The sequence below is a fragment of the Sodiomyces alcalophilus genome (genome assembly GCF_042370955.1).
Source record: "Sodiomyces alcalophilus JCM 7366 unplaced genomic scaffold ACRALscaffold_4, whole genome shotgun sequence".
Lineage (NCBI taxonomy): Eukaryota > Fungi > Ascomycota > Sordariomycetes > Glomerellales > Plectosphaerellaceae > Sodiomyces > Sodiomyces alcalophilus.
In genome coordinates, this window is record NW_027263535.1 from 692,372 (window position 1) to 719,695 (window position 27,324).

A 27,324-nucleotide genomic window follows, 5' to 3' on the forward strand; every position below is an offset into this window, starting at 1 on the left:
TTATATGCAACACAGCATACAAGGAGCCCAAGAAAGTTACATGTCGCGTCGGAGCAGCTGGGACGGAACTGGCCTCGGAAATACCCTTCTGCGTGATTGCTATTTGTGAGGGTGGGGTGAATATTGTCGTCTATGACTCCCATAGGCGCACCAACAAGCACCTCCGATATAGTGTAACGGTTAACATATCGCGCTTTCATAACTGAAGAGCCGCGAAGCTCCGGGTTCGATTCCCGGTATCGGAACAGCACATTCTTTTTTTTTTTTTTTTTTTTTTTTAAAAAAAAAAGAAAATATTTCATGCAAAGGCGGACGACCACTTTGGGTGTCCCTTGCTCTTATTAGAGATCTCGCAGACGTTAGATAATATCATCATCATCATCATCATCATCATCATCATCACCATAGAGGCACCTAGGTACATTGCAATCCAATTTTTTTTTCTTTTTCGGGTTCATAAACTTCTCATGATGTGTTTCGTGTGCCTTTTCTCTTACGCCACCCTAACAGGCACTCCAAAGAAGACGGAGCGTGTGCGACAGCTCTACGAAGTGATGCGTCGGTCCGAGGCGGTGCAACATCTGGGGAGGGCCGAGGGCTTAGCACAATACGAACACCAACCTTGCGTTGGACGAATACTGCACAGTGCAAGTGTGTGGGTTGTCTGTTCTCAGGACAGGAAACCGGGGTAGCTTGAATTGAGACAAACAAGTATCAAGCTTACGGATACGATACCATATCAATGTGTCGATGCTTGAACTTTTTGCCTGTTGCCGACTTCCTTCCTTCGTTGTGTAACAGAGATATGTATCCATGCACTATACGTTGTACACATTCAGTGATCATCAGGTACGAATAATGAGGTACGAATTGGCAAAGCTTGGTAGGACCATGCTCCCGTCGATCCGTGGGTCGTTGGGCGTTGGTATGTTGGCCCTATGGTCAGCACATTGGGGGCCTGGTAAGACGGGGATGGGTTCATCTCTTAAACCATCCCACAATACCGTTACCTAGGGCAATGGGCCATTGGACTCTCGGGATGGGCGCCGAACGGGACCTGCAGGTACGAAACACGGTCCGCAACTGGCATGAGAGATGTGACGACTACCATAGGTTGCGTGATTGCTTCGGGGAGAGGTGTGGGTGGGTGTTGGCAATATAACGCGCGGTTGGACGGTAGGCCGTAGCTTTCCGTTGGTGACATGACTTGCAAGAGATGACGGGTTGCATTGATGGAAGTGTCTGGGAATCTCACATATCTGATTTCCAAGACGCCATGCATCTCTCGGCATAAGCTTGGGAAGGCGGGGACGCAAATTGAGGGTGCAACGGGCTATATTTAGGGACAGCGTGCATCCTTCACTGAGGATCCCAACGCTCTAAAGCTCAGGCCTCACCGACTCCCTACCTACTGTATGTCTTATCGGCGGATGTACGTACAGGCATTCAATGGTCGCTGTCCGGGGCAAAGTCTTCATAATCGGGAAGTAGACGCGAGTTTGTGCTACCAACAGAAGTGATATCGAGAGTGACGGAATCAAATGACGATCACCATGATGAAAGGAGCGGATTCAGGGGTCGCAAGTTAACCAAACGCCAACAAACACGGCCCGGGGAAACTCCATTCGACGCCATTGGTCGATGCATCAAGGAATATTTATAGCCAATCACCGATGGACAATAGGGACGAAAACGCGTCTGACATTGGATTACTTCCTCGTCTTGTCATTGGTTCGCTATTATCGGCGTCCGCGACCACGGGAATGCAGGGCTGTACCCTCCCGGTCTTGGCGCCTTTTTTACGGAGTACTTCGGTACATGTACTCTATACATAGCACTCTGGCTGTCAATCACATCTCAGCCAGACACGCGGCCTCCGACCAGAGGCGGCCGTGTTGGAGCCTGGGAGCAATACGTACATACTTGGCTCTATTCGTACTCAGGAAGCCAACTCTGAGCACGTCCTGCTTCGTCTCTTCGCAGTTGGCGCTTAGCCAAACCAAGGGGCCTCCAGGGTGTCAAAGAAACATGCATGCAATTCCCCAAGTCGTCGTCCACCACCTCTTCGCATCGGAGATTAATCGCTTCATTCAGCCCGTTTGAACGACCTGTTCTTCGTACATCTGGGGATTATCCAAATTTCGTCGATAAATTCAACTATTTTCACATATTATGAGGCACTGCGTGGGTCGTGCGGGATCCATTTCGCGCGGCGCTCCGCCGTCGTATGGCGGCGTTGGGGGAGAATCGATTCAAAGTCCCCAGCCACGGAGGTGGTGCCCTGCGCCAACTCGCAAATACCGAGACCGACAGGGCCACTTCTGACAAGGACCCCTGGACCCTGGTGTTTCCTTTTTGGACTGCTCGTCGTTGGCTCCCGCCGCACGGAGCGTCGACCAGAACCATACGAATCATGAATGTGTTGTCTCATGACAATGGGCTCTCGCTAGTATAAGAAGCTGGATACACCCTCCCTTTTGCATGTCATTAAGAGAAAGCAGCTTCGCACCACGTCTCATTACCATTACCACGGACACATAACCTCTCCGTCCTTAATACATCGCCGCTATCCAATCCTCACGCAAAACTCCGCTCTTCCTACCTCAACAGACCCAAACAAAACCGTTCCCGCCTCCACCACAAAGAACGCCCAAAATGCACCCCGCCATTGCCGCCCTCGCCCTCCTCCCCGCCGCCGCCCTGGCGCAAAGCGCCTCCGAGTCCGCCGCCCCGTCTTCCACCAGCTCCGTCCCTTCCTCGGGCGAGACCCACGTCGTCCTCGTCGGCGACAGCGGCAAGAGGTTCACCCCGGACAACGTCAACGCCGAGGTCGGCGACACGGTTGAGTTCCACTTTGTCTCCAACGGCCACTCGGTCGCCCAGAGCAGCTTCGACGCGCCGTGCCGTCCCATGGACGACGACGCCTTCTTCTCCGGCCGCGCCCGGAACCAGATCTTCTCCGTCGACGTCACCTCTGACGACCCCATCTGGTTCTACTGCGCCGAGGGCAACCACTGCCGCCAGGGCATGGTCGGCGCCATTAACGCTCCGTATGTTTCCTTTTCTTCGCATGGTTCTATTTCTGGACCGGTTGCTAACATACTTGGACAGCACCTCCGGCAACACCCTCAGTGCGTACCGGGATGCTGCCAACAACGTCCGGGGCGGTGGCAGCCCTTCGACCGTTCAGGGTGGCGAGCTTCGCGACCTGGAAAGTGCCGGTGTTTCGTCGCATGGCCAGATCCGCTGGGCCCTCATCGGTGCCAGCGTTGCCATGGCTGGCCTGGCTGGTGGCCTGATGCTCTAAATGACTGATGTCTCCCGGTGTTTTCTTCCTTTTCTTTCTCAACTGGTTCTATGATACCAAAAGCGACTGGATGGTATGATTGGGATAATGCCTTCCACTGTCTTGTACAAGTGATGAGCCATGTACCATGCGAGACGGTTATTATCTAGCGTTTCTTTTCATCTTCGTCTCTAGCGTTTGGGAAGTCATATACAACGTACTTGGTGCCATCAATGGCATCATTCCTTTGCATCCTCTGTTCCGCCTTGCGCCCTGAATAGTGCTGAAGCCCTCAATGTTTCAATTCTTCCAGAGGAAAAAGGTCGAAACCACGCGTCGGTGTTAAAGATCGAGAGACTGGATCGAACCAATACGCGTGAAAAAAGGCACCATCGGTCGGGTTTCGGAAGAATGAAAGACTTTGCTGCCATCAATATAGCAATGAATTATCGGCGAACTTGGGATGACAAGTTGGTCGGTCTTACGACGTTCCCTAGGCCAACCTTCTTTCAACCTCCGTCCGGTATTGGCTTGGATGGGCATGCGCATGGCGTCGTTGGACGAGAGCCACGTTTCCCCCCATCCTCCTTGGAGAAACCCGGAACCGGCACGACGCCAAATGTCCGACGTAGCTCCCAACGTCATACTGGAAATGGTTAGTACGGCATGGCGACGTTTTGAAAGGCAGCTGTTGGCTATGGGCTCAGATTCGTCCGTCTAAATGAGCTACCTTATGAATGGTAACGAGGAACCGTGTTGATGCGTTCTTTGCCTGTGTTATTCCCCGAAGCTCAAGACGAGTATGAGATGCATATCTCGGAAAAGATTATGTTGAAGTACGTTGTACTGGGAGGTAGAGGTACCTAGGTACGTACTGTAGGTACGACAGCTTGAGATTCGGATGGTGGAGTAACGTTGATTAGTCACCTGGCCAGCACACGAGGCACCGAATGACGCGCCAGCTCAGTACCCGCTAGGTAAGAGGAGGAGCTGACGCACAGGGCAAGTCCAACTCGGACACCATGCTAGCATCATCACCTCCACCTGCCCGTTCTCCAAAATTCCAAACTCCAGCTGCAAACTCGTTGCCAACCACCTCCTTCGACCCCCTCCACCACCTCCTTCGACCCCCTCCTTCTGCTGCCCGCCCACATCCTCCCATCGCCGTTCTCTTCTCGTATCGTTCGTCTTTCTAGGGCATCCGAATCTACCATTATCCGAAAATTGCTTAATCCTGTAGCAAGATTGGCTTGGTTGCTTGCTTCTAGTTCTGCAGCTTTTGAACCCATCGACATCATTCTCTCTGGCGACCATCCGACCTTGGCCGTCCATCTCCTTCGCGTGTACGACCGAAACCATCTCTTACCATAGAATCACACACCATATCCTCGTTTCCGCCACCATCACTTGCCGTCCCATAGCTGCCAGGTCACCGTTCCACGCCATCCTCTCCCCAAGTTGATCTGATCATGGACGAGGCTCCGGCAGGTCCGCAGGTCTCCCACGCCGCCATCGGCCTGTCGGCGGCCTCCCATGCCCAGATCCTGGCGAGCACCTTCGAATCGACAGGAGCCACCATATCCCGCACCAACTCGCCTGGTCCCTCCTACATGAAGCCTGACGAGGATGACAAGCGGAGATACCGTCCTCGGACCTTCAGTTATTTCGACCACCTCCCTTTCAGCGTCGAAAAAGAAAGCCAGCGCGATGAAGCCCTCGCCGGCATCCTTAAACACCTCTACATGGCCATCAAGGCCGAAGACTTCGCCCCAGGCGCTGTTCACTGGACCCGCGAATTGCAGGGCTGGCTCAACCTCAAGTTCGAGATGACCCGCGAGCTTCGAGCTACTTTGGCCAAGCTCTACTACCATCTCTGTCTGGCCCCGGGGCTAGATTCCAGCACTTCAGACCGCTTCGTGAAGATGGTCGTTGTCCTTACCCGGTAAGAGATGACCGTCTCCCTCTCTCCCGCTCTCTCCTTTTTTCTTTCTTTTATTTCTCTGTTCGTCTCGATGCCACGTCCCACCGTCGCGTTGCTGGCCCCAGCTAACCTACGCTCCACCTACAGAAAATTCCACTACCTCAAGCCCGTCGACGACCTCGTCCTCGATTGGAGACCCCTCTGGTACGAAATCAAGGCTCTCGTCCTTCCCAGCGAAGTCGCCGTCCACTCGAGCAGTCGCAGAAAGTCATATAAGCAACTGGGCCAAGCTCTGCCTCCACGCCCAGACATACTTCGACCCGCGCGACCGCCTTGAGATGCTCGAGGAGTTTCTCCCCTTCTTCAGCACCTCCGAAATCTCCGACGCCTACATCGTCATGGGCCTCATCAACTCCCTCCTCCCCACCACCGCTGGCCCCCCCGGCGCGCCGTGCGCCCTCCCCCAGGATTTCATGCCCACCATGTTCCACATCTGGTCGCTCGTCGCCCGCTCCAAGGCCTTCGACACCTTCCTCATCGACCTCTCCTCTCGTCTCGCCCGAGATATGTTGCCCACCAGCTACGTCCCCTTTGGTGCCCACGGCATCTTCACCCGCGAGCAGTCCGACGTCCTCTTCACCGCCATCCTGCGACTCACCCAGATCCCCGTCGGCCAGGCTAACTCCCCCTACAGTGGTCTCGATTACCAGTCCGGTCTCGGGTACTACCTAGAAAAGGATAAAAAGAAATACCCCCCGGCCTACCTCAGCGCCCGCCTCCTCGTGTATTCCCTCTCCCCGGAATGCCTCGACGAGGAAAGCTCCATCATGGCCAGCCTCGAGGGCTTCCTCGAAGCCGTCGACACCTTCTACCATCCGTCCAACGCCGGCTCGTGGACCACCTTCCTCGGCCAGTTTACCCTTTACTTGACCGACATCTTTGTCTCGCGATGGAACCGGGAGCAGAGCGACGAGCTGGACGTCCCCGCCGACCGCAAGATCAGCCCGGCCCTGAAGACGCGTTTCGTCCTCGCCCTTCGCGAGGTCACCTTCATGGGCATCTTCTCCAAGAGCTCCCGCGTGGCCCACTATTACTACGCAGCCTTGCAGGGGCTCGCCTACCTCGAGCCGTCCCTGATTCTTCCGGGGGCTCTTCAGCGCTTCTACCCCAGCTTGCAGGGCCTGGTCGAGGTCCACCGCACCACGTCCAGCTTGAACGGCCTGCAGATGATCGCCAATACCATGTCCAAGCAGAAGGGCTTCCGCTGCCACATCACCGCGCTTCTCGCCCTGGCCCTGCCGGGCATCGATGCCAACGACCTCGGCAAGACCCAGCACACCCTCAGCTTCATCCAAAGCGTTGCTTATAGCGTCCCGATGGTCCCGTTGCTCAACAAGGGGAGCGAGATCCAAGACACCCGCCTGGCGCAGGAGTGGGTGCAGGGCGAGATGGAGCGGATGGAACGCGAGGGCCAAGACGTGAAGATTGACTACGACGCGGAGCTGACCGACGAGGCAGAGGCGGACATTTTGCGGTCCTCCACCCTTGGCATCGGCGAGTTCGTCCAGGCGCTCCTCGGCAAGGTGTTCACCCTGCTCGAGAACCTGCCCGACGCCTCGCATCTGCGCGGTAACACCCCTGAAGATAATGTCATCAATTCCCTCCCTGCCGCCTTGTCCCCCCTTTTCGCCTCCCTCTCTCCCGAGCTCTTCGACATGGCCCTGGAAAAGCTGTCCAACTGGGTTTCCACCCACGTGGTACACCAGGCCCGGGACGCCATGGCCTGGATCCTCCATGCCTTGTGCAGGGTCAACCCGAAAAAGACGCTCAAGGTGGTCATCCCCATGCTCATCGTCAACATCCGGAACGAGATTGACTACAACCACGCCGCCTCGGACAGGAGCAGTGGGACCGATTTTCTCCCGCGGGACAGGGCCCTCGTCTGGCACCTGAGCCTGCTGAGCATGGCCGTCGTTCATGTCGGGGACGAGGTCCTGACGTTCAAGGACGAATTGTTCGCCATTGCCCAGTACATGCAGGAGAAGTGTCGAGGGCTGCCCACCATCCACATCTCCAACTACGTCCATCACCTCCTGCTCAACCTGACCCACACCTATCCCATCGACAGCGCCCTGTACGAGCCCGACGTCATCGCCCGGGGACTCGACGTGGACGACTGGGGCAAGACGACCCGTCCCTCCGATCTCACCATCAAGTGGCACAGGCCCTCGCCGGCCGAGATTCAATTCGCCGTCGAGCTGTTCGATGCCCAGGCCAATTGGGCCACCGAGAAGCTGGACCTTTTGATGAGCGACGATTCGCCGGTCCCGAGGAAAGGCAAGAACAAGGAATGGTCGGACGTAGTATCGCGGGCGCTTTCGCAGATTCGCCTGGCCATATCGGGCGTCGCCAGTTTGTTCGACCCCAAGCGGGCGGCGTCGGGGCCCGGCGAAGCCAGCCGGCATCGGCAGTCGACACCTTCTGGCGCCACAATCGACAAGGATGGCGATAGGGCCATGGACGACGACGACGACGTCGACGACGACGACCCTCTGGCCGAGGCGGCCGAAGACGAGGACACGCGACCGCAGTTTCGCTACGAGGCCGGGTACCTTTTGCGTCCCGACGACGAGGTCTACGAACGCATCCACCGGATACGGGAAGACGTCGGCCGGCTCTTATCGCGAACACACAAATTCATCAACGAAAACGTGGAGGATGACGTGCCCTGCTTCACGGCACTCTACGCCGCGTATCGGACCTGGATTACCGATGTCGGTATTGAGCGCTCCGCCCACCCGCTCGAGAGACGTCTCCGCCTGTACAAGTCGGACATTGCCGCGTTCAAGATCAGTGGCTTGCGCAAGGTGTACCCGCGGCCGCTGCTCATCAAGCGCGCAGACGCCTACCATCTCCTCCGCATGAAGCACAACGCGTCGGTGCGCTACAAGAGCGAGCTAGACCAGCGTCTGCTGCTCGACCTGGCCGAGTCGTGTACCTCTTTGTACGCCGACGTCCGTCGCGTCGCCCAGGGCGCGCTCGAGTCGTCGCTGAAGGCCCTCATTGGCGGCCGCCCCATGGTGATCCCCGTCGTCATTGAGACATTCCGGTTATCCCTGGCGGAGGACGATCACGACCGGATTAAGGGTTCCATGTACACTCTGTTCTTCACCAGTCTTCTTAAGACGTTGATGAGGGACTGGCGCTACGCGCCAGACGCGTTCCGATTGTACATGAAAGCCGGCACCATCGACAAGCCGAGCATCCAGAACCTCGCATCGTCGGCGGCGTACCAGCTGTTCGAGTTTGGTAAGGCCTTCGAGAGCATGGTCATCGTGGACAAGGATATCGTGGAGCAGATCAAGCCCGACGTCGACTGCACCAAAGCAATTGAAGCGCGGAACAGATTCATCTTGAGCCGACGCGCGCGCGTCGAGGACAAGAAGGCGGCGCTCGGCCTCGAACTCACCGAGATGTCCCGGGGCGCGCACTGGAAGATCGCCGGCCGCTGCATCCTCTTCGCGCTCAACCTTTCGCTTCGTTTCAGCTCGCTGGCGCCGTCTCGGCTCGTCGAACTCATCGCCCAGGGCGCCAACGATACCCACCCGGGGCTGCGCGTGCAATACGTGTCGGCGCTGACCACGTTGTTCGAAATGGTCGACATGCGTGCGGCGTACGACCACCAGTTCAAGAACTACCTCCTGGGGAAGGACAAGGACCGCAACAGGGTCATCGTGCCGGTGGCCAAAGGCGACGCGGAGTTCACGGCCAAGTTTTTGGCGGCGTTCGAGAAGCCCGACGATGCCGAGTACATGGTCAACACGGACCATCCCGGCTGGCTCGTGTGGGGCAAGGAGTTTTTGGGCTTCCGGGCCAAGCCGGTGGCGTTTTTGGACTACGACGAGGTCGAGACGGCGGTCCGTGGACAGATTGGGCGTATCGTGACGCGGGACTGGATCGAGACGTGCTTCGAGTACCTCAAGCAGGAGCCTCGCGACCCCAGCGCGGACCGTTTTAGGATGACGAATGTCTACATGCTCATGCACGTGTTTGACCTCATGCATTACGGTTGCACGGCGTTGACGCTCGAGGATGTCCAGGAACTGACCAAGGAAGTCTATGGCGACGGCAGCGATAAGCACCAGCACCGCGCCACGGCCGAGATCCTCGGCGCCCTCCTGACGGGCTCGTCGGACGACCCGCCGGACTTCCGGAACAGGGTCTGGGGCTTCGCGGCGCCTATGCTCCTGAAGATCATCTCGGAAGATTTGACGCCGGAGAATGTCTCGTACTGGAGGACGTGCCTTCACCTCATCATCGGGTCCAAAGACCCGCGCCGGTCTCACGAGATCATCCACCATCTGACGTCGTTCAGACTCGACATGTCGTCCAATGCGGCGTTTAAGGAGGCGTCCAAGATCCAGCTGCTCGAGTCGGCCATTTCCGACCTGGGGTGGCATTTCCGGCACGAGAAGCCGATCCTGGAGAACTTCCTCGCGCACCTCGACCACCCCTACAAGACGGTCCGGGAAGCCATGGGCCGCGTCCTTGCCAGTATCTATAAGACGAGATACCACGAGTCTTTTGAGAACGTCGAGAAGCTGCTCGAGGCGAACAGGCAAGCGTCGTCCATCGGGCTGCGGCCGTACGAACCGACCGAGGAGTTCTCGGCCACCATGCTCGGCGTGTTTGAGCGCATCGAGAAGTGGCGTCAGGAGCGGACGCCGGGACAGAACACGCCGTCGTCGTACACGTCGGGCTCGAAGACGGTGCTCACGTGGCTCGATGCGACCTTGTCGCAGCAAGACTGCACGCATCTCGTGCGCTTCTTCCCGGAGCCGTTCATGGGGCAGCTGCTGCACATGATGGACGTCAAGGAAGACCCGGAGCTCATGAAGCTGGCGTACCACGTGTATCGTCACCTACCGAACGTTCCGCTGCGCGGGGGCGAGGGGGACGAGTTTATCGCTTCCATCGTTCGCATCGGACGCACTTCGAGCAGCTGGCATCAGCGGCTGCGGGCGCTCGTGAACATGCAGGTGATTTACTTCCGCCGGCTGTTCCTGACCAGCACGGACCAGAGGCGCATACTGTTCGATGCGGTGAGCGAGATGCTCGCGGACCAGCAGCTGGAGGTGCGCACGTGCGCGTCCAACACGCTGGCGGGCATGGTTCGGTGCTCGCCGCAGCGGATCCGGGGGCCGACGATCGAGATGCTCAAGGTCCGCTTCGAAGGGCAGCTGCGGCGCAACCCGATGCCCAAGAAGAAGCTGCCGGGCACGGACACGCCGGTGGATGTGCAGAAGCAGATTACGCGGCGGCACGCGGCGGTGCTGGGCCTGGGTGCGCTCGTGGAGGCGTTCCCCTACGCCACGCCGCCGCCGAAGTGGATGCCGGAGGTGCTGGCGACGCTGGCCAACGGAGCGGCGTCCGACCCGGGGATTGTCGGCAAGGCGACCAAGGCGATTCTCTCCGACTTTAAAAAGACGCGACAGGACAGCTGGAGCGTCGACAAGAAGGTAGGCCCACCACATGTTCTCTCGCGAGGTGACGCTGCTAACAAGCTCGGCAGTATTTTACGGAGGAGCAGCTCGACGCGCTCGAAGGCGTATTGTGGAAGAGCTACTTTGCGTAGTTGAGCGCGTACGAGGTGCGGAGGCATGAAGGCATTCGTTCTGGCAGTGTTATTCGTTGTCATTGGGATTGGGCTGTATAAATCGGTATCGGCATGGGTGTGGCATGGACTTGGGTTCTTGATAGACGGGTATGAATGCAGCATGGACTTATGGAGAAATGATATAATACCCCAGCTTTGATGTTGAGGCAAGCCTTTACGTCCACCTGGCTACGGTCTACACATACTTGACGGCCGAAGTGACGTCGGTTGAAGGATGGTATAGGACGGCGACGATATTATACGTCCTGAGAGACCCTACGACTTGAAGTCTTATCAATGCCGGGGTCAACGGCGTTCGCTAACGCACAACACCCGAGAGCCAACAATCTGGGCCAACGGTAGCAGCGAGCCAATGACACTTCTCCTATCTAGTGGAGACCTTCCCGAAATGGATATCCATCTGGGGGCCCATGGGCCATGATGCAACCTCGGGAGGTGCAGTGATGAAGTGGAGCGAGTGTATGCTGTCGGGACTTATATCAAACGTCCTAATCGTAAAGGGTACATCCCAATAGAGGAAAAGACAGAGCAACGAAGTAATATGAATAATGGAGACAGTAGTATTCTGTATGCTCATTTAGAGTACACCGATTCTACACCGAAGTTCCTCGGTGAGGCTCGGTCAACCTTGAATCCTTATATTTGTCCCAACCATATACTGCGCCCTAACCTCTTCCTTTTTGGGGTATAATAATGAACAATGCAAGCAAATTTCTCGTCGGCAAACTCAGCCACACGTACAATCCCTTTGAAGCCTGTGTCCACCCGCCGTCGCCTGACAGTGACACTGACACAGGATATCGCACAGCACGCCCAACTTCCACCGGAATGTCACGCTCCAGCCAGCTGGTCGCGATCCCGGCCGCTCTTCGCCGTCCGCCGCCGCTACGGTCCCACGAGAAGGCGGCGACGACTAATCGCCCGTCACTTCTTCCCTTTTCGAATGCGACGACGAGATGCGGCTCCTCCAGCCCCGGATCCTCCTACACATACTCCACTTCCCCGAGGTCCCGACGCCCGTGTCCCCCGGCGACCCTTTCGACTCGGCCGTCTCCTCCCGCCTGCCTGCGTCCGGGGCTTCTTCGCCTTTCGACGCGGCGGACTTGCTTGCTTCCAGCTTCGCCTGGCGCCGTAGCATGTAGGCTGCGCCCGTGGAGAGGGCTCGCCTGGGGAGCACGGTGGGTGCGGGAGGCTGGCGCGTCGCATCGTTCAATACGGCTGGGAGAGTGGTGGCACGCATGGACGAGGGGTCCTGATGATCCGATGGTCGATAACAGCTACCGCTGCCCCCATTGACCGGTAATGGATTTGGTGGCTTCGGGGCTTGGGCTGGCCAGCCGTGTCCGGCGTGGAGCCATACCCAGACGGAGGTCACCATGATCAGGGTCCTTGTGGCCTCGTCAACGGGGAGAGACCTCGGTGGAGGGAGAGGATCGACATCGGGAGGAGAGGGTCGTGGGGCAGATGGAGGGGACGGCGTCTTGTACGAGTGCATGACGTCCAGACTCGACGGGGTCAGCGTCGCCAATATGGGGTGGCGTCGTGACGAAGGGTCGATCATGCTGAACGTAAACCTGCATTCGGCACCCGGGAACCCCGACGTAGCGGCCGGTCCCGTCGTGGCGACTCTACCCGGCTTGGGGCTCCTTTTCACCCACCTGGCCGTCGTGGTCCTCCCACCGGCATCGACGTGGACAAACTCGTACGACCCATTGGGCAGCATCTCGGCATTCCACACGGCGCCGTCTGCGAGGACAATCTCGGCGCGGTAGACCGACTCGTTCCGGTCGTGGTGGTCCCGCGACGACGACGAGGGGAGCGGGGAAATGACGGCGACCCACTCCCGCTTGTCGAGGTCCCTGCTCTCCTTGTCGGTGGCGGCGCCGTCTTTACCGTACGGCGGGGCATCGTAGTCCTCGCTCTTGGCCACCACCAGGTCGTCCCGGCCGAGGCTGCCGCGGATGGCCCGGACCATGGCGGGGACATGGCGGACGAGCCGGGGCACGGCGTGGGTGCCGGCGATGACGCAGGTGGCGAGGACATCGATGGCGGGCTTGGGGCGGCGGTCGGGCGAGAGCTGGCGCAGCTGCAGGAGGAGACGGGGGCGGATTTGGACGAATCGGCGCTGTTTGGTGCGGAGCCTGGGGGGAGGATATGCGAGGACGAAGCTGGTGTGACGTCTTGGTTTCGAGCTCGAGGTCTTCTGTTTGGCTGGCCTTTGGCGAGGGACAGGTATTGTCTCCTCGGAGATGGTATCGCTGAGATGTGACACGGATTCTTGACTCGTGGCGTAGGAGGAAGAGGAAGAGGAGGGGATCCTTGGCGATGCGGCGCCGACTATGACGGGCTCGTCCTGGAATCGTACGACGGGCGGGGTTTGGAAGGGCGTCGGGTAGGAGAGGGGCCGGTGCGGACGAGGACGGCCTGGCGGAGGGGACGTGGGAGAGCAAAAGGAGACTCGACGAGATGACGGAGCGGTTCGGTCGGAGGGAGGGGACGAGGGACGGTGGAGAGGGTTCGCGGCAGCCCCGGCAAAGGCGGATCGTAAGCGGTGGGCGGCATGGGCGGCATGAGGAGGGTTGTGGTTCCCTGCGGTTGTGGGAGGACGCTTGGAGAATTCGTGGCCATGGAGGCTGGCTCCCGAGTGAAGAAACATGGTCCGTCAGCGATTGCCTAGTTTCCCCTCCTAGGCAATCGCCCAGAGGGATCCTGATCGATCAAGGGGAGGATGATGTCGGACAGTGGCGAGCCGCGAAGCTTTGGCGGGTAGTCCGTGCTGTGGTGTCGTCGCTTGGATTGACTGCTAGGGGTCAGTCAAGGAGAAGACAACGACCCGTCGTAGCGTAGGCAAGGGTATCATCAACCCGCTGAGAGGGCCGAGAGGTAAAGACCGTGGTAGAAGATAGGGCTGGAGGGGTGCGTGGGAGTAAGTAATACGAAGTACACGTGGTTGGTCAATGGTAGCCAAGGGAGAAGCGCTGGCGGTGAGAGAGGCGCAGCAGCAGCTGATCAGAGACAACTTGGGCCAATGGTGAACGGACGTTTGAGATGTCGGGGGATCTGAAGGACGAAGAAGAAAACAAAACAAAAACAAATAGAAGAAGGGAAAAAAAAAAGAAGGAAGAATAAGAATAAGAAGAAGAAGAAGTAAAGATTGATGGAAGGAGCAATTGCCCATGTGACTTGTAAGTGACAAGTCGTAGTACATACGATACAGATACAAACGGTACTTTGTTCCCGTGTGTCGAGGTACCTAGGTATAGACGTACAACGTACCAGGACAACTGACTACCTAAAAGCTTACCTATCGGCCGAATTGGCCCATGTCTCTATACTAGTGTACCTACTAGTAATGCTAGTAATGCGGTAGTGCAAAGGGGAAAAGGGAGGACAACGAGGCAGCTGAAGGGTGCAGCAACGGCTCACTAGTTCACCATAAGCTGGGCCGGATTAATGCAAGGCCGTTCCACTCTCGGTCTAGTTCCCGGGTCCATGACAGCATCGGGCTGTTGTGTCATCCCGTAGGGCCGTTACCGTAAGTATTCGTAATGTACGAAGTACACTACAGTACCCAAGGTGAGTGGCAAGTCGCCTCGGATTCTGGTCCGGACTGCACCTAGGGTGCGATCATCGATGCAGCCGCAACCGCGACATCCATGCTATGTCTCCTCAAGGCTCCATATTCCTTGCTACCGGCTTTCTTGGCAAGAACCTCTGCCAGTCATTGAATCTGGTGGATTCAGTTTATACAAATTAGGGCGACAGAATCCGCTTTCGCTTTCGAGACGCAACAAGTACCGGTACCTACAGTGGTGGTCCTTGTGGGTCTCGGTGAGATGTACTTCACCCTACATTGACCGAGAGGGATGACTAGCAGCTTGTTTTGTTCCGAGCCAAGTAGCCCATCACATGAAAGCGTTCCTTCTGCTTACCGCATGCGCCTTGTCTTACCAATTGGCCATCTTTGGTCAAGCCCGGCAGCACCGGAATCGTACGAATAACCTTGCACCGACTCGACTCGGTGGTTCAATCCCGAGTCAAAACGCTGCGTCGGTGTTACCACGGGCCCGACATCCGTGTTCGGGTCCACTTTGTCTTTTCTTTTCTTCTTTTTCCTACTACGAGAAGAAGAAAAGAAAGAGAAAGGAAGAGAAAAGAAACACTTTCACGAGATTATCGGTATCATAGCCGCGGTCCCTATGTACGTACGAAGTACTCCGAGATCCGAGTGCCTTGGCCCAGAATACCTCACAATATGGCTCAAGTCATCGGAGTACAACGTACGTGTAATGCACGACTCGACTTATGCTGGGCCATCACTTATCAATCACCATGCTACCGTTACTGAGTATTTGATCGCTAATCTCGTAGTTGCAGATTACCAATGTGGCATTCTGACAAACCATCCCATAAGCAGACCATGGTCATCATGCTGGAGAGTGAAAGAATGGCCTTGCCAAGTGGCTGGAGAGCGTGGCGCACGGGGATTCGGGCTGACGAATGACAAGACTGAATGGATCCGCGCCACACTTTCTTCAAACGTCCTAGCCACGTCGCGCTCGACCTACTTCGTACATCGCGGCAGCCTCACGACCAACAACTCAACCGACAACCTCCCAACCACTAGGCCGCGGCCACCTCCCATCTCCCCGAGTTATCCATTACTCGGTCACGGGCCCTTCTCTTCAGTCAAAGAATGTAAAATCACGGCCATCTCCACCTAACCCCACATCCTCGGTCTCACCTCATCCCACCGAGCCCTCTCACCCACCATGTCCCCCTCCCAACCCGCCGGATCCTCTCCCACCCTCCCCATCCCCCTCCCCCACCCCCGCCGCACCCTCCTCCTCGTCTTCCTCGCCTGGAAGGCCCTCCTCCTAGCCATCGCCATCGCCAGCGGCTCCACCGGCCCAGCCTACGACACCTCCACCACCCTCGCCCTCGCCCGGGACGAACACGCCCCCTTCCACCCCAGCGCCTTCGACCCCGTCACGCGCCTCACCCGCTGGGACGCCATCTACTTCACCGCCTCCGCCCGCCGCGGCTACCTCTACGAGCAGGAGTGGGCCTTCGCCCGCGGCCTACCCGTCGTCATCTCCGCTCTGTCCCGCCTCGCCGACAGCACCGGCCTCTGGCCCGTCCAGGGCGACCAACCCGCCCGCGAAGCCGCCCTCGGCATCCTCGTCGCCCACGCAGCCCACCTCGCCGCCGTCGTCACCCTCTACGACCTGGTCCGGACCCTATCGCAATCCCGCTCCGCGCCTCCCCCGAACCGCAGTCGCCTCGTACCCTTCCTGGCCGCCACCCTACACATCCTCTCCCCAGCCGGCCTCTTCCTCTCCGCCCCCTACGCCGAGTCCTCTTTCGCCTTTCTCACCTTCGCCGGCTTCCTCCTCTTCGCCAGGGCAGCCCCCCGCCCCGCGTCTTGGGGAAAGACGTCCCTGCAGGTCGCCGCCGGTGCCGTCCTCGGCCTGGCTACGGCGTTCCGTACCAATGGCGTGCTGAACGCCATCCCCTTTGCGGCCGAGTGCCTGCTTGCCACGCTGCGCTTTGTCGAGGCCCGCCGAGGCCGCGTCGGTGGGAGCCAGAGTGACCGTTCGTTCCTGGTCTACCTGTCGGGCGGCATGTTCGGCCCGTTGGTGGGCGGAGTCCTCGTCGCCGCCGGGTCCGTGGTACCCCAGGTTTTCGCCTACTTTCGCTACTGCTCCGGTCCATCCGAGCCGCGGCCCTGGTGCCACGCCACTCTTCCCAGCATCTATGCTTTTGTACAGGAGCATTATTGGTAGGTTCTTACTTTTGAGGATGTCTGTTCATTGATTTGCTGACGTCTGCCACAGGGGCACCGGCTTCCTCCGCTACTGGACTCTATCCAATCTTCCGCTCTTCCTCCTCGCCGCACCCCTCCTCACCATCATGTCCGTCTCTGGGTTCGAAGTTCTGCGCCAACCGTCCTTATCGCTGGGCATAGCAGCAGGTCGACTGGACACCGGATCGAGGACCTTCGTCCGGGCCGTGACCGCTGCTCAGGTGGTGCTCGCCGCCCTGGCCCTTTCGACCTACCATGTGCAGGTCGTCACGCGCTTGGCCTCGGGCTACCCCGTCTGGTACTGGTGGCTGGCCAACTGCCTGGCGGGTCATGATGAGAAACGGCGCGTTTGGGGGGAGAGGGTTGTCGTCTTCATGGTGATGTATGCCATGATCCAGGGGGCGCTTTTTTCTTGCTTCTTGCCGCCGGCCTGAGCGTTGCCCGTCCCATCACCGCCATCGTACATTCCTCTTGATAGACCTAGACGTACGGATACTTACACCGCCTCCTAATCAACTGCCCTGAAGACTAGTCTCGACCCCTTGTGGGCCACAAGAGTGACGGTAGAGAGTCCCACGTCGACCCCACGGTTGCTCGCCCGCCCTTCCGTCAGGATTTCACTTGTGTGCCAAGTAGGGGCTTTACTTCTTACGTCGCCATAACATTCCGGGGGGCTGTTTACCTGAAGTTCTGAACACAGTACCAGTACATCAGCTACCCTTGGACAAGTTCGACCTCTGAGTTGTACTCTCTCAAACGTCAAAGGACATGCCATCTTCATATCTAAAGTCGGGATTGTAGATGACATAAACTTTCATCACCTTTCTCAATGACTGGCACTGTTGCTAGATCTAACTGTTGCCCCTCTCATTCAACCAATTCGCCCTGTTTCCCTAATTACTCTCAAGTACCCCTCACATTGTGCCCGTATTGCAGTGTGAGACGCAAGACAAACGTCTAATGGTGGTGGTGGTGGTGGCCTGGTCCATGGTCGTGTCCGTCATGGTCCTCGCCATCATCCTCTTGCCAGTCGGGGAAACCGTCCTCAAACACGTCCTGCAGGGCCTTCTGCCGGCCCTCGTTGTCCTTGGGCCCGTTTCTCATGACGTCCTTCCACTTTTCAAACTCCTCGTCCGTGAGGAGGCATTTGTCTAGCGTCTCTGTGAGCACCGCGATGTCCAGGTTCTCGCCGATGAAGACGATCTCTTGACGGCGGTCTCCCCACTCGCCCCCCGACTCGATATCGTGCCTGACCAACGAGTCGATCTGCTCATCGCCGGTGGTGTACTCTTCGGCGGGCAGGGTGCAGAACCAGGGGCGTCCGCCGGTGAGAGTCAGCATGGCGCCGGCCTGAGACCATTCGCCAGCACGGTGCGGGCGCGTGGACAGGAAGAACTCGCCCTTGGAGCGGAAGAGCCGGCTGAATAGGGGGTGAGCTCTCTTGTTGGCGAGGATGACTTCGTTGGACGGCATTTCGAGTGGATCTTGGTCATCTTCCAGGTCTTCGTCTTCCATCTCCTCGTCCGTATCATCAACGTCCGTATCATCGTCTTCGCCATCTACCTGCTCAAACTGAAGGATGAACTTGTCGTAGACGAGCGCCCAGAGCCGTCGCGGATCGAAGGGCCGCTGACGTGAATAGACAAAGTTGCGCACATTGTATTCTTCGGTCTCTGGCTTGGGGGTGACGGTTTTCTTGCCATTTACCTGTTGCCTAGTCAGTATAGGGTTGGCCTCGAATGGCCTGGGCGTGACAGGGAGATGAGATGAGGGGACAAAATTGGGGGGACACATTCTTTGGGGCAAAAGGTTGGTATGATAACACTGTTGACTGACCTCACGAAGTGTCATGGCATGGAGATCCTGAAGCCATCCATATCCGGTCTGGGCCTTCTCAAGATTGAAGAGCCCGGTGTTAACAATCTCAGACACGTTAACCTTGCCATGGGTGGTCTCGATGACTTTTGCCCGGTGGTTTAGCTTGCTGATCAGATCCCGCACGCGAGACCGCGTCTTCTTGTCGACCTAGGGGACATTGAAGTTAGCCAACAGGCGCCCACTTCTCTACATGCATAGCGAGTCCAAGGAAAAAACATACAGTGTCAATCTTATTCAAGATGATGACGTCGGCAAACTCGATTTGATCGACCATGAGGTCCGTGATTGTGCGTTCGTCTTCGGGAACGACATCATCCCTGCGCGCAGAGAGGAGCTCGTCGGTGTGAAAGTCGTTCAGAATGGTAAAGGCATCGATTACGGTGACGGTCGTATCGAGGCGAGCAAACTTTTCCAATCCGCCCACCGACGAGCTACATGATACTCGGTTCAGTTTTTCTTTTCTCAAGGGGCTTGTATAGGGAGACAGGACAGGACAGGTATGCAGGACTTACACCCGGTTAAGAACCTTGATTGTCCCCTCATCCAAACCATCAGCCTGGTCAATAATGGCCCTCATCTGTTCGGCCAGTCTGGTATCAAAGGTCTCGGCGACCTGCTCGGGCTCGCTGATGCCACTGCTTTCTATGATGACATAGTCAAAGGCATGGAGCTCGGCGAGGTTGACGAGTTCTTCGAGCAAATCACCGCGGAGGGTGCAGCAGATGCAACCGTTCTGGAGGGCAACGACTTTTTCGTCCGTCTTGGTGACGCGATGGGTTTGTTTGATCAGGGATGCATCGACATTAATTCTAATGAAGGGGTCTGGTAAGCAAAGTGAACGGATGGAGAGAGAGAGATCTCGAATACGACTACGCAAGACTCACGCTCCAATATCATTGACTATGACGGCAATCCGCAGCCCATGGTCGCTTCGGAGGATATGCTGCAGAAGGGTCGTCTTGCCGCTGCCCTAGAGTGACGTCAGTTGGTCCATGGATAGGCGTCTGTGATATAATGATGCTATCCCATTTTGCTGGCCTGCAACCACACAGGACAGTTGGGCAGGGCATATAGGTGGTACACATACCAGAAAGCCGGACAGCAGGGTCACAGGCAGGGGGTTCTCTGGGATGGTCTTCCTCGGCTTGGAGAGTAAGCCGTTCGACTTTACAGACAGCTTGGGGACTCTCATGATCGCGTCGAAGAGGTTACCTAGTTGCCCTGGGAGAGCTCAACGGAGATTCTTGGAGGAGGGAAATTAGCCCTAGAGCAGGACACAGAAAGAAAAAAGGAATACCGAGTAATAAATAATGCCTAGATTCACGTGAAGCTTCTTTATTTCAGGTACCTACTTCGTGGGTCGTGAGAAGAGGAGAGTCAAAGTTTGGCGCCACCGTTTCGTGTCGTTCCGCAGCCATCAAGGTGAGAAGACGGCATAGTGTCGAGGTACTTTGCCTAGCACCCATCTGCCTTGCGAATCACTGTATCTGCGCTGAATCGCCTCCATGGGATATGTACCCAGTACGGTACCTGGATCATGCCTTCCCCAACGCCTCAGTGAACCATCAAGGTGCCAATATCGGTCAGGGGTTGATGCGTCAGTCGATATCCAGCACCTCTCATTGGCTCTAATTCATGTCCCGACGATGTAGAGGTCAATTCTTCTACTTGCATTGTACGGAGTAGTGCATATATGATATTCCGTGGCTTTGGCTGTATGTTGTGTTGTGTTGGGACAGTCCTGAAAGGGGTCGTAGAGCTGGTGGAGGCTCGTGGAGGTTCCAATGCCTCCAAGTGATTTCAATTATTGGCGCCAATATCGTCTTGTTATACTTCTTACACAACTTGGGACTAGAGATCAAGCATAGGCCGGGTTATAGCTGTACCAAGAGTCAAGGCAGCATGTCCTCAGGGGCTGCTGTCTCGACTGACTTGGGAAGGGAAACTTGCTTTCAAGCCGGTCAAGACATGCTGAACGACGGATATCTATTGTCATCTATTGTCATCTATGGCAATCCCATCGAAAACACGCTCTAGCCTCTAACGCTCTACAAACTTTCACAAGTCTACCACTTAAGGAATGGACGTCTTCGTATGATCGCGCTCCCTCTTCTTACCCCTCCCCCCAAAGGCCCAACCGATCTGATGGGCGAGGTGGACGGGGAAATCCAAATCGTCGGCCCAGTACCACACCAAGCTGGGATTCTTCAGGAACATGCGACCCGCGGCGACGAGATCCAGGGGAACATCATCCTCCGACTTGCCGCCCGAGATGAGCTCCTCAGCAAGCTGGCCATCCTTGATACTGCCCACCGTGCTCACCAGCATGGCATCGCCCACCTCCTTCTTGATCCGCTTGGCGAGGTGTGCCTGGTACCCCGGGCCTCCCTTCACCTTTTGCGCCGGATGATTCCCGCCCGACGAAACATCGAGCACGTCAACGCCGCGCTGGGAGAACAGCACGGCCAGCTTCACCGCATCCTCCAGCCCCCACGACTCGCCCTCGTACGCCGGGTTCGTCTCCAGCCAGTCCGTGGCGCTGATGCGCACAAAGAGCGGCATCTCCTTGGGGATCACCGCCCGGACGGCATCGATGATCTCCAGCGCCAACCTCGCCCGGTTCTCGAAGCTCCCGCCGTACTGGTCGGTCCGCTTGTTGACGGCCGGCGTCAGGAACGACGAGACGAGGTAGCCGTGGGCGTAGTGCAGCTCGATGACGTCGAAGCCGGCGTGCACGGCGCGGGTGGCGGCGGCCACAAAGTCGCGCTTGACCTGGTCAATCTCGGCGATGGTCATGGCCCGCGGCGTGGGGTAGTGGGTGTCGAAGGGCTCGTCGCTGGGGCCGAGCACGTCGTCGGGCCAGCCGCCCACCTCCTCGGTCGCGGTGGCCCCCGCGCTGAGCCAGGGCGCCACCGTCGACGCCTTGCGGCCGGCGTGCGCGAGCTGGATGCCGATGACCTGGTTCTGGCTGTGCGCAAACTCGACGTGCTTGCGCAGCGTGTCGACGTGGGCGTCGAGCCAGATGCCCGAGTCTTCCGGCGTGATGCGGCCCCTGGCCTGCACGGCCGTTGCCTCGACCATGGTGAGGCCGGGCTGTGTTCCGTGTCAGCCAACAAGTACTATGGGACGGAACAGAAAACTTACGCCGCGCTGGACGATGCCGCCGTAATGGGTAATGTGCCACGGCGTGTGGAACCCCTCGTGGGCGCTGTACTGGCACATGGGGCTGACCCAGATGCGGTTCGGCATCTTGACGCCCCGGATCTGGAGCGGCGTGAAGAGCTTGGGAATGGGCGTGCCGTCGGTCGGCTGGATGGCCGTACCGGAGGGGGGATCCTGCTCCGGCGTGAAGAAGCCTACATTCTTGGAAGCGACGTTGTGGATCGGGTGCTTGACCTTTTCCTCTTTGACCGGGGCGGGGGTCTCGGGCCGGGACACGGTGATGCCGTGGTGAGGGTGCGAGATCCTCTTGGTGAGATAGGCGGCCATGGTTAAAGTATTGAAAGTTACAGCTGACTGTCGAATGGGCAGAATTAAAGTGATACAGAGGTTCTATACTCCGTAGACTATAGTCAAGATACGTCAGTCACATCGGCTTCGACGAGACTTATATACGTACGACAAAATGACGAATTCACCTGAGATCCACAATCGCACTTTGCAGCTTCGTCACATTATTAATCATGATGAATTAATCAGCAAAATGCCTCTTGTCAAACTGAACCCTTGATGTCATGAGCCGGCACTAAAGGGACCAACGTGCATCAGGGAACCTGAGTGGTGCATGGCTGACTCGTTGGGTAGTGCCCGTCGGAATTTGACAACTTGGGAATACTCCGTAGTGGATACGCTAGAGCCTAGAACCAGGGAGGGAAAGAAAAGAGCAAACAAACATTCTTTCGAGAAGCAAATCGGGAGGGTAGAGCAGTAGAACGTGTGGGTTTGACTCGTTTCTTTCAAGACAAGAGGCAGCTTGGTTGGCTTGCGGCGATTACAGAGAATCTCAAGTACGTTCGTTGTATGCACATAAAAACGCTGAACATGTTGTTCTAGTTTTCGCTGTCGAGTCGACAATGGGTTGGACCTCGGGTCTGGCAACGGTCCTGTTGGCGGTTGACGCAGCTCGTTTCCATTATTCATCCCAGGGTGGGGGTGGATTTCGACAAGTTCCTGCATTCATGAGATTCGTGGTTCAGGCCCGTCCGTTGTTGATCGGGGGTTTAACGTAATGGACGAAACGCGTGGAATCATGACATGACATGACCATGTTCGTAGCCCCGTGCTGGACGTACTCAGTAATACAGGACAATATGAGGTGGAAGAGGGAAATGCTTCGATTTGAATGCCGAAAAGGGGCAAGTCGAAATATATAGTGGACTTGGTACGTACCTAGGTACACACTTAATAGGTAAGGATACACAGCCACGAATGTACTGCCACCAATAATCAATGTGTGGCTTTCTCGGTTCGGATTAACTAAATCAGCGGATCCCATTCAGTTAACCGTCACATCTTGGCATGCAATCGGTTTCCCAGCTGCGACGCGATGGTCCGTGTCGACCTCCTACTGAGAATTTCCCATCGCAAGAGACCAACAAACTCGTCAACCAGTCCACACCCAACCCCGACCCATCGTACCGACTCTATATACACGTCTATACAAACGCCGCTGCTATCCCGTCGAAGCAGTGACTCCATCCAGCGCATGCAAATCCCCCCCGTCTGGAGCATCGCCCATGCGGACGAGCCGCGATGCACGTCATCAAGCCAGCTTGGCTGAGCCATAGCGGCGAGCAAAAGGACTTTGAGGTCTACAGCTGCCATGTCTCATCCGATGGAAAACGCCTGGCCACCGCCGGAGGCGACGGTCACGTTCGCGTCTGGTCGACCGAAGCCATCTTCAGCACCGATACTGGCAAGAGCCCCGGAAAACCACGCCAGCTCTGCCACATGAGCCACCATCTCGGCACCATCCATTCCGTCCGCTTCTCTCCTAATGGTCGTTATCTTGCCTCTGGCGCCGATGACAAACTGATCTGCGTCTATCATCTTGATAAGAACCCGCCAGTCGCCTCCTTTGGTGCGTACACTCCTTCATCTTTCCTCTCTTCCCATCGGCGTCGTTGTCAGCCAACATCTGACGCCGTCTCTTGGGGAACGTGTTCACTGACTTGTGGGATTCTGTGCTCTGCAGGCATTGGCGAACCACCTCCCGTCGAAAACTGGAAAACATACAAGCGCCTCGTAGGCCACGACAACGATGTCCAAGACCTCGCTTGGTCTTACGACTCGTCCATTCTGGTCTCCGTCGGCCTCGACTCGAAAGTCGTCGTCTGGTCTGGCCACACCTTTGAAAAGCTCAAAACCATCTCCGTCCACTCGAGCCACGTCAAGGGCATCACTTTCGACCCTGCCAACAAGTTCTTCGCCACAGCCTCGGACGATCGGACAATAAAAATCTTCCGATTCACGCCCCCCGCGCCAAACGCCACACAGCACGACATGGTGAATAACTTTGTCCTGGAAACCACCATCAGCGCGCCTTTCAAGAGCTCCCCCCTGACGACCTACTTCCGCCGATGTTCTTGGTCGCCCGACGGGAACCACATCGCTGCCGCGAATGCGGTCAACGGGCCGGTGAGCTCCGTCGCCATCATCGAACGGGCTCGCTGGGACAGCGAGATCAACCTGATCGGCCACGAAGGTCCCACTGAAGTCTGCATGTTCTCGCCTAGGCTGTTCCACACGTCGGATCCATCTACCTCGCCAGACGGTCATAACGGCCCGCTGGTGACAGTCATTGCGTCGGCGGGCCAGGACAAGACCCTGAGTATCTGGAACACCAACACGTCGCGTCCCGTGGTCATCCTCCAGGATCTCGCCAGCAAGTCCATCTCGGATCTCTCGTGGACCCCCGACGGCCAGACTCTATTCGCGTCGAGTCTGGACGGTGCCATCATCGCCTTGAGATTCGACAGGGGCGAGCTCGGCTGGGTCGCCAATGCGGAAGAGAACGATAGAGCGCTGCAGAAGTACGGTGCGTCCCGGAAAGGAATGGGTATCGCCGAGGACGTGGAGGGCCTAAACCTCGAGAACCACAGCAAGGCGGTAGAGTCCAAGGCCGCCGAGTCACGCATGGGCGCTCTCATGGGCGACCTCCCCGCCGCTGCCGAGGCGGCACCCGCTACCAACGGCGCCAAGACGAACGGGGCGGGCACCTCAGCGCCAAAAACTCTGGCGAACGGCCATACGGAGCCGGACAAGGAGAAGGAGAAAGAGAAAGAAAAAGAAAAGGAAAAGGAAAAAGACAAGGAAAAGGACAATGAAAAGGAGGCGGAAAAGGAAAAGGAGAAGAAGCCAGAAGAAGAAAGTGCCGACAAGGCGTCTGAGCGTGTAAGGGAGCTGAAGGCACGAGTCACCATCGGCAAGGACGGTAGGAAACGCGTTGCGCCTTTACTCGTATCCTCGTCCGGCACAGGTCAATCGTCCCTCCCTCAGACCCAACTAGTCGGGTCGACATCGACGGCCAAGGGGTCCCAGAACGACGCCCCGCTGTCCATCCTCGATCTCAGCAAGCCCGTGGACGGGCTTCCGAAAGGCGGCATCGCGGCCATGCTCCTGGGCAACAAACGGAAAGCCATCGCCATGGAAGGCGCGGAAGAAGAAGACGACGCGGCGAGAAAGCGATCGGCAACAGGCCCGACGCCCATCGTCGTCAACGGGCCGGACGGCGTGGAGCCTGCAGCGGTGACGGAACGGCCGCAGGGCGTAATCCCGACGCCCGAGTACCTGCGCCCTGCCGTCGTCAACCCGTCCATCGCCTTTGCGCAGGTTCGGCTGGCTGTTCCGAAGGTGCGGTCGCACATCGTCAGGCCGATGGAGCGCGGCGTCCTTTTGGGAGAGGACAGTCTCGACGAAGCGTCCAAGGTGCCGGAGAACCTCATCCTCGAAGCCCGCAATCCCGTCAGCGCCAAGGACCCGTCGCACGTAACCGTCGTCAAACGCGGCTTGCTCGTCTGGCAGGACTACCTACCGCGCGCCGTTCTGCTTGTCACGGGGAACAAACACTTCTGGGCGGCGGCGTGCGAGGACGGTAGCATCTACATCTGGACGCCCGCCGGACGGCGGCTCATGAACGCCATCGTCACCGAGTCGCAACCCGTCATCCTCGAGAGCCGCGAGCATTGGCTGCTGTGCATTAACGCCGTCGGCCTCTGCTACGTCTGGAACGTCCAGACGCAGTCGTCCCCCCACCCCCCCGTGTCGCTGGGACCCGTCCTTGAACTGGCCACGACGACGCTCAACCCGCACGCCGCCACGTCGGGCCCCGGAGTGACCTCGGCATCCCTCAACTCGACAGGCCACATGGTGGTCACGCTCACCAACGGCGACGGCTACTTTTACGCGCGCGAGATGTACGCCTGGCAGCGCGTCAGCGAGGCGTGGTGGGCCGTCGGCTCGCAGTACTGGAACAGCAACGACTCGTCCATCAGCGCGCTGCAGTCGACGGCCGTCGGACCGGTCGCGCCATCGTCACCGTCGGCCAGGGACAAGGAGGACCAGGCGACGGTGACCGTCTCGGCCGGGATCATCCCGCACCTCGAGCGGCACACGACCAACGAGTTCCTCCTCCGCGGCAGGGCGTACACGCTCCAGCGCATCATCAAGACGCTCATGGGCAAGGACGGCTACGAGGGCTTCGAGAGCACCGTCAGCATCGCCCACCTCGAGAACCGCATCGCCGCCGCCCTGCAGATGGGCGCCCGGGACGAGTTCCGCCTCTACCTGTTCATGTACGCCAAGCGCATCGGCGCGGAGGGTCTGCGCGGCAAGGTCGAGGAGCTGCTTAACAGCTTGCTGGGCGGGATTCTCACGGATAAGAAGACCCAGAGGGGTGATGGCAGGGGGTGGTATACGCAGGAGGAGGAGATTTGCGGATGGGACCGGAAGGAGTTGCTCAAGGGTGTTGTCATGATTCTCGGTGGGTTTTTTTCTTTGCTCTTCGCTTCTACTGGTGACACGGCTGACAAGCATGGCAGGCAAATTCAGGGAACTCCAGCGGCTCACTGTCCAATACGCCCGCGTCCTGGATCTCACCCTCGAAGCAGACGATGCCGACCAAGGCAACGCAATGGAGATTGAGACCTGAGCATGGGAGACGCCAGCATCGGATCACGACAACTCTGTACCATGTATCAACAGTCGGACAACGATGCAGATGGGCTGCCTACGCGATGTATACTACTGGCTCTTTCTCATACGAGCACGTATTGGCAGCGCTGTCTTTTGTTCTTTCTTTTTTCCTTCTTTTCTTTTCCGTTTCTTTTTGTTTCCCTCCGGCCGCGTGGGTGACAAGGATAGGGGTAGGCGGCTCTGGGAAAAGTTCAGGATGGGGGGAATGAGTGCGGCGGGCCATTCTGAAGACACGTATAGGAACATACACGCCGCCCTGCGAGGCGTCAGTGGGAGTTGTTGGCGTATTTGGTTGCCAGGAATGACGGACGGGCTGTCTCCCTGTCCAGTGTTCCGACACAAAAGAAATGCGACCGACTGGAATATAATCATGGGCCTGGGTTTCTGGCGCACATAGCCTCTGGACGTTTGCTCTTGGTCACTGAATTTTGGGAGCCGCGTTCGATGCTGTTTCTAGTCCTCGACAACTGCCAACGTCTCGCTCGCCGCGTCTGATGCAGCACCACCAGCAAGCCAACGACATGTCTCGGGATACGGCCCGGCCGCCAAGCTGCGCCCAACCA

The 27,324-nt window shown here is 57.7% G+C and overlaps 9 protein-coding genes and 1 non-coding gene across 10 annotated transcripts; 7 read left to right on the forward strand and 3 right to left on the reverse strand.

Moving 5' to 3' along the window:
* The first annotated feature begins 162 nt into the window (after nucleotides 1–162).
* ACRALDRAFT_t140 lies at nucleotides 163–245 on the forward strand. The gene has a single exon. It is a non-coding gene; the product is annotated as a tRNA-Glu (tRNA).
* A 2,138-nt stretch (nucleotides 246–2,383) lies between these two features.
* Nucleotides 2,384–3,536, forward strand: ACRALDRAFT_1082298 (uncharacterized protein). The gene is made up of 2 exons (XM_071019290.1): nucleotides 2,384–3,050; nucleotides 3,112–3,536. The coding sequence occupies exons 1-2, from the start codon at nucleotides 2,656–2,658 to the stop codon at nucleotides 3,305–3,307; spliced, it is 591 nt and encodes a 196-aa protein (XP_070874513.1). The 5' UTR covers nucleotides 2,384–2,655; the 3' UTR covers nucleotides 3,308–3,536.
* Nucleotides 3,537–4,896: 1,360 nt separating this feature from the next.
* ACRALDRAFT_2041851 (uncharacterized protein) lies at nucleotides 4,897–10,842 on the forward strand (the record flags this gene model as incomplete). Its single annotated transcript, XM_071021194.1, has 4 exons — nucleotides 4,897–5,228; nucleotides 5,355–5,451; nucleotides 5,498–10,726; nucleotides 10,780–10,842. 4 exons carry the CDS (start codon nucleotides 4,897–4,899, stop codon nucleotides 10,840–10,842), a joined length of 5,721 nt encoding a protein of 1,906 aa, XP_070874514.1.
* Nucleotides 10,843–11,797: 955 nt separating this feature from the next.
* Nucleotides 11,798–13,540, reverse strand: ACRALDRAFT_1071234 (uncharacterized protein; the record flags this gene model as incomplete). The annotated part of the gene is made up of 1 exon (XM_071017844.1): nucleotides 11,798–13,540. One exon carries the CDS (start codon nucleotides 13,538–13,540, stop codon nucleotides 11,798–11,800), a length of 1,743 nt encoding a protein of 580 aa, XP_070874515.1.
* Nucleotides 13,541–14,041: 501 nt separating this feature from the next.
* ACRALDRAFT_211287 (uncharacterized protein) lies at nucleotides 14,042–15,713 on the forward strand (the record flags this gene model as incomplete). The annotated part of the gene is made up of 11 exons (XM_071023602.1): nucleotides 14,042–14,062; nucleotides 14,088–14,123; nucleotides 14,184–14,209; nucleotides 14,270–14,395; nucleotides 14,453–14,460; nucleotides 14,505–14,604; nucleotides 14,642–14,715; nucleotides 14,759–14,875; nucleotides 14,922–14,968; nucleotides 15,057–15,582; nucleotides 15,643–15,713. Coding segments are annotated over 11 exons (1,152 nt in total), but the record flags the coding sequence as incomplete, so codon positions are not given.
* An 87-nt stretch (nucleotides 15,714–15,800) lies between these two features.
* ACRALDRAFT_211286 (glycosyltransferase family 76 protein) lies at nucleotides 15,801–17,124 on the forward strand (the record flags this gene model as incomplete). Its single annotated transcript, XM_071023601.1, has 2 exons — nucleotides 15,801–16,666; nucleotides 16,722–17,124. Coding segments are annotated over 2 exons (1,269 nt in total), but the record flags the coding sequence as incomplete, so codon positions are not given.
* Nucleotides 17,125–17,647: 523 nt separating this feature from the next.
* Nucleotides 17,648–19,760, reverse strand: ACRALDRAFT_2027236 (uncharacterized protein; the record flags this gene model as incomplete). Its single annotated transcript, XM_071020448.1, has 6 exons — nucleotides 17,648–18,397; nucleotides 18,527–18,715; nucleotides 18,789–18,999; nucleotides 19,081–19,377; nucleotides 19,453–19,538; nucleotides 19,656–19,760. The coding sequence occupies 6 exons, from the start codon at nucleotides 19,758–19,760 to the stop codon at nucleotides 17,648–17,650; spliced, it is 1,638 nt and encodes a 545-aa protein (XP_070874518.1).
* Nucleotides 19,761–19,878: 118 nt separating this feature from the next.
* ACRALDRAFT_211284 (uncharacterized protein) lies at nucleotides 19,879–20,605 on the forward strand (the record flags this gene model as incomplete). Its single annotated transcript, XM_071023599.1, has 6 exons — nucleotides 19,879–19,892; nucleotides 19,936–19,990; nucleotides 20,028–20,125; nucleotides 20,171–20,253; nucleotides 20,308–20,340; nucleotides 20,364–20,605. 6 exons carry the CDS (start codon nucleotides 19,879–19,881, stop codon nucleotides 20,603–20,605), a joined length of 525 nt encoding a protein of 174 aa, XP_070874519.1.
* Nucleotides 20,525–22,145, reverse strand: ACRALDRAFT_1043350 (uncharacterized protein). Its single transcript, XM_071015310.1, has 2 exons — nucleotides 21,713–22,145; nucleotides 20,525–21,661 (listed from the first exon to the last, which is right to left on the reverse strand). The coding sequence occupies exons 1-2, from the start codon at nucleotides 22,055–22,057 to the stop codon at nucleotides 20,642–20,644; spliced, it is 1,365 nt and encodes a 454-aa protein (XP_070874520.1). The 5' UTR covers nucleotides 22,058–22,145; the 3' UTR covers nucleotides 20,525–20,641.
* Nucleotides 22,146–23,160: 1,015 nt separating this feature from the next.
* On the forward strand, nucleotides 23,161–27,164 carry ACRALDRAFT_1051119 (uncharacterized protein). The gene is made up of 3 exons (XM_071015674.1): nucleotides 23,161–23,648; nucleotides 23,763–26,549; nucleotides 26,608–27,164. The coding sequence occupies exons 1-3, from the start codon at nucleotides 23,321–23,323 to the stop codon at nucleotides 26,715–26,717; spliced, it is 3,225 nt and encodes a 1,074-aa protein (XP_070874521.1). The 5' UTR covers nucleotides 23,161–23,320; the 3' UTR covers nucleotides 26,718–27,164.
* Nucleotides 27,165–27,324: the final 160 nt, after the last annotated feature.

Excerpts from the sequence above, each read along its gene's own strand:
- ACRALDRAFT_1082298 (XM_071019290.1), top strand. The coding sequence starts at position 2,656 with ATGCACCCCGCCATTGCCGCCCTCGCCCTCCTCCCCGCCGCCGCCCTG. Across the intron at positions 3,051-3,111 it reads GTCGGCGCCATTAACGCTCC|CACCTCCGGCAACACCCTCA; the intron begins GTATGTTTCCTT and ends ATACTTGGACAG.
- ACRALDRAFT_1043350 (XM_071015310.1), bottom strand. The coding sequence starts at position 22,057 with ATGGCCGCCTATCTCACCAAGAGGATCTCGCACCCTCACCACGGCATC. Across the intron at positions 21,662-21,712 it reads GCGGCATCGTCCAGCGCGGC|CCCGGCCTCACCATGGTCGA; the intron begins GTAAGTTTTCTG and ends CACGGAACACAG.
- ACRALDRAFT_1051119 (XM_071015674.1), top strand. The coding sequence starts at position 23,321 with ATGCACGTCATCAAGCCAGCTTGGCTGAGCCATAGCGGCGAGCAAAAG. Across the intron at positions 23,649-23,762 it reads CCCGCCAGTCGCCTCCTTTG|GCATTGGCGAACCACCTCCC; the intron begins GTGCGTACACTC and ends TGTGCTCTGCAG. Across the intron at positions 26,550-26,607 it reads GGGTGTTGTCATGATTCTCG|GCAAATTCAGGGAACTCCAG; the intron begins GTGGGTTTTTTT and ends CAAGCATGGCAG.